The 6,000-nt window shown below is 31.9% G+C and overlaps 1 protein-coding gene across 1 annotated transcript; it reads left to right on the top strand.

Moving 5' to 3' along the window:
- Window positions 1-2,312: 2,312 nt before the first annotated feature.
- LOC107943520 (protein IQ-DOMAIN 1) lies at window positions 2,313-4,944 on the top strand. The gene is made up of 5 exons (XM_016877267.2): window positions 2,313-3,011; window positions 3,126-3,446; window positions 3,532-3,783; window positions 3,858-3,995; window positions 4,082-4,944. The coding sequence occupies exons 1-5, from the start codon at window positions 2,883-2,885 to the stop codon at window positions 4,799-4,801; spliced, it is 1,560 nt and encodes a 519-aa protein (XP_016732756.1). The 5' UTR covers window positions 2,313-2,882; the 3' UTR covers window positions 4,802-4,944.
- The last annotated feature ends 1,056 nt before the right edge of the window (window positions 4,945-6,000 follow it).

Genomic DNA, 6,000 nt, shown 5'->3' with positions numbered 1-6,000 from the left:
ATTTTTTGGACATATTCAGTGTGCTTCCCTCAATAGATAGCCTTTTTAATGGAGAAGGAAAACTTTCTAAATACTTTAATAATGTATCAAAATACATAGGGTTAAAAGTGCAAATTTACCATCATATTATAGGTGAATACTGAAATTTGTTATTTTCATTGATGTTTTGAAAAATATAAGTAAATTTACCATCCAACTCTCATGTGAAAAAAATTTACTACAAGCCTTTGAATTTTATTAAAATTTGTCATCAACTTTCCACCACTCAATATTAATTTTGATGATTTGAAAATATAATTTAATAAAATAATTGTTTTAAATATTTTATTGTAACAATTAACAATAATTTTACTTATAATATTAAATTTTAATAAAATAAATTAGAATTTCTATTCAATGAAATAAAAACATGAAAAATAGAAATACATATATCATAAAAAATAAGTTAAGCAGTTTGCTTAACTTTAATAGTATATTAATTAACTTATTGTTTTTATTATTTTAAATTAAAATTGAATAACAAATACCAATCAAAATGAAATATGGTGATAAATTTCAATTTTTACTTAAATTATAGTGACAAATTTACATATTAACCCAAATATATATAAATTTATAATCTTGCAAAGAGTTATTTTTCATTAATTACTTAAAATTCCATACTCAATTTACGAGTGATAGAAAGATTTCATATACGATTTTAATCTATATAAATTAATTTTTCTAGGTTTGTGATTGTTTCTCTCAATAATATTTTCTAAAATTTAAATTCAAGTTTTTATCTTAAAAGTATAATGTATTTTATCATTACAGCCTTAAAATTTCGCAAAATTTGTAATGAGTTGGGTGAGTGGGGCATTTTAATAGGCTAAAGGCCGAAATCATCGATACGCTTTAGTTTCAGTGTACGTGGACTTCAAATGAGCTTTAATCTTATTTTTATAGTTGGTTTCATATCGGTTCTAGTTAGTGTGCCCTATTTTAGTAATAAAGCATTGAAACCAACCTTCTTTTTTGCACCAGTTAAAATTTCGGTTTGTACTAATTGCATTGGCCTGTTCCATCCAATGTCAGTTGCATCGGTCAAAACATTATACACAATTGGTGCATGAATAATATTGAAAATTATAAATTTATAACTTTTAACCTAAATGGTAATAAATGATAAAAACTTTTTATTAGAACATTGTGCATCAGCTTATGCATGAATATTTTATATTTAAAATTTATTTAATATCATTCAATTAATGTTTGTAAATATGTTCATCTACATGTATTAAATAATTTTTAAAAAAAATATCATTAAATTTAAAACAGTACACCGAAATAAATTAATACTAATATGCACCAATTTCAGTAGAAAAACGGTGCATCCACCGATGCAATATTGATTACCTTACGTTACGTCTCCAACACTAAACTAAAACTAATATTTTTATAAAAAACTTATATTCTATATATTCACTAATAAACGTTTAGTGTAATAGTAAATTACATTATATTATCAAATTTTGTAAATGACGTTATTGAAAATAAGAGTCATGGATTTTGAAATAATTAATAACCTTAAAAAGAAAATAAATATTTTTTAAAGTCACAGTACATGGAAATTTGCAAATTAACTTTTTTTAAGCCAAATTCATGATATAACAACAAAAATATATAAATACATATAATATTAGTACAAATAATTGGTTGAAGAAGGATAATTTTGATAATATGGGAATTCGTCCACTATCAATTTAACCGTTACTTCAAGTAGAATATAAAAATTGAAGGATTTAATGCCTCCCCCATCTAAATGAGTGCTGTCCTGACTGCCATTCCCGGGAGTTGAGCGAAGCATGTGACAATAATTGTGACTCAACTCATCAACTCTAAGTACATTTAAGGGCACCGCCAAAACAAATATCAAGTGGGGACTTTAGATTTGAGACTAGACCTCGCCCAACTGCACCACCCACAGCCTTTAATCACAAACCATGGCCCCCCTTCCTCTTCTTCTTACAAACAAGCGAACAAAATTACTAGTGGAAATTACCAACTTTTTTTTAACTTACATAAAATCTCCAACGTCAATTATGAGTTTACTCTTTCATGCATGGCCAAACAAAATCCCCCCAATCAAAAAAAAAGAAAGAAAGAAATGAAATTCATTAGTTTATTTTCAGACAAGAAACGATTCGGGAAACTAGACAGGAAAATCCAAGTTTGACCAGTCCACCATGGAGATGAAGCCAACTCATTCAAAGAGGGGATTCCCTTTGTTCAAGTTGGTACTTAAAAGGGTGGTTTTTTTGGTGGTCTTCGAGGAATTTTTATACACTAAAAAAAACAAACAAAAAACACTTGATATTTTCTAATGAATCACTGGTCTTTTTTGCTGCTGATAAACACGTGAAGCCAATGAGATTTTGTCAGTTTGGTTTTTGAAACCCAAATAATATACACACACTCTCTCCCATCAATCGAAAAGGGTTTAACAATTTTCAAAGTGACTTTGGATTCTTATGTAACAAAAACAACATTAAAACACTCCAGTCTCTCCTTTCTCATGTCATCTTCTATCATATAATATGATAGTATCTTACAGTGTTATTTGTGACAAAAGTATCTGACACTTCCCCCCCACCCCCCATCAGTTCTTTTTTTTTTTCCTCCCAATGCCACTAGAAAACACCTACCGCTTAGCAGATATATTGGAGGTCGTACCACCTTGTTAGATTCTGCAACAAATGAATATCATCTTCTCTTCTTCTTCTCTCTCTTGCTTTCTCCTTTACTTAATATATTCATGATCTGTGAAGGAATCGATTGGGACAAATACCCATCTTCTTAATTATCTATACCCTTTCATTTTCTCCTCCTTCTTGGACCTGACCATGGGAAAGAACACTGCTACCTCGTGGTTGTCAATGGTGAAAAAGGCCTTTAGGTCTCCAGGTAAAGATTATGGGAAAAAGAGTAGCAGAAGGAGAGAAGAATGTGGGCATCAGGAAGAGGATGAAAAGGTACGTAGTATATAGTAATTAAAAACTTCATCATTCTCTTAAATTTATTTTTTGTAGTATAATTTATTTAATTGAGTTGGTGGTGGGTGCATGGCTTTTTTTGGGGTTGTGCAGAAGAGGGAGAAAAGAAGATGGCTGTTTAGAAGGGGCAATAGTAATATCAATCATGTCCAACAGTGTGAAGCAAAGACACCAACACCAACAACATCGACAAGTACTGCTGCACCACCTGCGAACAATGCAGCAGAAACAGCATTGGATTTTGCAGAACAACGGCACGCAATTGCCGTTGCAGCTGCTGAAGCTGCTGTGGCAACAGCACAAGCGGCTGTTGAGATCGTTAGGCTTAGTTCTAGACCTTCCAATTATGCCAATGTTAGAGAACACTATCACTATGCTGCTATTGTCATTCAAACAGCTTTCAGAGGTTACCTAGTGAGTGAAGTTAATTATTAAATTAGTCATTATCTGCTACAAACTGTCGGGTCTCAATCTAACAACTTTTTTTGTGATTGTTAAGGCAAGGAGAGCATTGCGGGCACTGAAAGGGTTAGTGAAGCTTCAAGCATTAGTGAGAGGACACAATGTCAGAAGGCAAGCAAAGTTGGCACTAAAATGCATGCAATCTTTGCTTAGAGTACAAGACCGAGTGCTAGATCAACAACGTGCAAGGCTTTCACATGAAGGGTACAGAAGAAAGTCTATGTTTGATGAAACCAATGCATTGTGGGAGACTAGATATCTTCAAGATATTCGTAGGAGGAAGTCCATGGTAAGTAGCTGTAACTAAGTCTTAATCAACTTTTTTTTTCTCTTTTTTTATTTATTGGTTATTTTATGCTACAGTCCCGAGACATGAGCTGTACAACAGATGAATGGGACGATAGACCACAAACTAGTGAAGAGATCGAAGCATTGTTGCTAACCAAGAAGGAAGCTGCATTGAAACGTGAAAAGGCACTTGCTTATGCTTTCTCTAACCAGGTTCTTTTTTTAATTATTATTACTATTTCATGTTTGTACCAGTGCATGTTTAATTATGAACTAATAATTTTAAACACATGTTGAAGATATGGAGATCTAGAAGAAACCCATCAGCTGAAGATGAAAAGGAGGTTGAAGAAAGAACAAAATGGCTTGACCGGTGGATGGCTACAAAGCAATGGGATAACAACAACCGGGTATCAACTGATAAAAGAGACTCCATAAAAACAGTGGAAATAGATAGTTACAAGCTACAATCCTACTCTTCACCAACAATCAGAAGACCTCATAGTTTCTTTCTGAACCAATTCCCACCCACACCTTCCCCTTGCAAGACAAAGCCTTTACAAGTACGTTCAGCTAGCCCTCGGTGCTTGAAAGAAGAGAAATGCTACACCTCTGCAGCAAACACACCTAGCTTAGCTTCCACGTATTGCACCACAAACGGAATGTCTCGGTATGTAAATGGAACTGCCACGACGGTGCCGAATTATATGGCAGCCACAGAGTCTGCGAAGGCTAAGGCAAGATCGCAGAGTACACCGAGACAAAGACCATCGACACCAGAGAGGGAACGAGGTGGATCATTAGTGAAGAAGAGACTATCGTATCCAGCACCTGAAAATCATGTTGTTGGCATTGGGTGTAGTAGCTTTAGCCAGAATTTGAGAAGCCCTAGTTTCAAGAGTGCATTTGAGGGTCATTATGGGATGGAGAAAGAATCACTTTACTCATCTTATTATACTGAAAGTTTTGGGGGTGAAATTTCTCCATGTTCTACTACTGATCTAAGGTGGTTGAGATGAAGGAGATTATTCATGTATGGTTTTCATTCTTAGCACATTATTTTTATCTGAAAATGCATCATTTGGGCTTAGAAAGGTGGTATGTTTTGTATGGAATTTAACAAAATTTATGATCTCAGACTCTGAGATGAGATTTGGCCCAATAGTTGTATGCCTTTGTTTTCTGTTCCCAACATCTAATCATGATAAGCCCAAATGCAAAAACCCTGTTTTTGTGGATAAAAAATTTCCATCCTTTTCTTGAAAAGGTTTTACCTTTTTTGCCCTTTTTAAGGTTGGATAATTTTTTAATGAATTAAATTATGATAAATCATTAAAAACTAAGTCATAATTTTTTAAAAATGTTTAGCATTAATTTTTTAGTTTTTTTTAAACAATTCCTAACATAATAATCACAACAAATTACTTAAAAAATAACGGATTCTTTATGAACAATTACAAACCCTCGTTTCTGTCGAAAGTTAACTTTGTGATGCGATTAGTTTTTGTGTTCTAATTTTTTTTAAGAGATAAATGGAAGAGATTCTCTATATTTAAATTTGAGATCTGATGTCAACAAATTCAACTTAATATTATTAGTAGTTTTTTTTTTCAAAACGAGGGTGAAGGGTTTAAGTGCGTTTGTATCAACATTAATTTGGAGGAAAAAATGTGTTTTAAGTATATTCATATCTACATCCTCCTATTTATTGTAATAGTAACAATTCCAATTAAGTTAAAGACTTAATCAACTTGAAATTTAACCGCTTCACTTTTATGAAAATAAAGAAGTTAATGTCTTTAATTTATCAAAATTCGATTTTAAAACTTTGTAGATATTTCAATTGAATGATACTGTTAAACATGAAAAAGAAAACAATTCTAAGTTGATGTAAATACCAACTAGATCGATTTCACATAAAATACAAAAATCAAATTATTTTGTTAAATAAAGAGATGGAATTTAGATTTAGAAATTTTATATATAAACAATTACATTACATTGATGAATGGTAGGAAAAAGGAATGGTGAATGGTAGGAAAAAGGAATGGTTATTAACAGGAATACAATCCTAGTAATAACACCAATTAGCCAACTTGATTTATGACTTGATTGATGAAAAGTTTATCTTTTTCTTCTTCTTAAGAAAAAGGTTAAAATGAAGCAAAATTTCATTCTGACACCCATGACATAGGAAAAACATTTATGGATGATAATT

Source organism: Gossypium hirsutum, chromosome A12, assembly GCF_007990345.1.
Source record: "Gossypium hirsutum isolate 1008001.06 chromosome A12, Gossypium_hirsutum_v2.1, whole genome shotgun sequence".
Taxonomy (NCBI): Eukaryota; Viridiplantae; Streptophyta; class Magnoliopsida; order Malvales; family Malvaceae; genus Gossypium; species Gossypium hirsutum.
The sequence above is the reverse complement of the archived record's forward strand: the minus strand, read 5'-3'. Positions and strand labels throughout refer to the sequence as shown.

What these genes read in the sequence shown, in the direction of transcription:
- LOC107943520 (XM_016877267.2), top strand. Translation starts at nt 2,883, where the DNA reads ATGGGAAAGAACACTGCTACCTCGTGGTTGTCAATGGTGAAAAAGGCC. An exon ending in ATCAGGAAGAGGATGAAAAG is followed by an intron (nt 3,012 to 3,125) that starts GTACGTAGTATA and finishes GGGGTTGTGCAG; the next exon opens with AAGAGGGAGAAAAGAAGATG. An exon ending in TTCGTAGGAGGAAGTCCATG is followed by an intron (nt 3,784 to 3,857) that starts GTAAGTAGCTGT and finishes TTTATGCTACAG; the next exon opens with TCCCGAGACATGAGCTGTAC.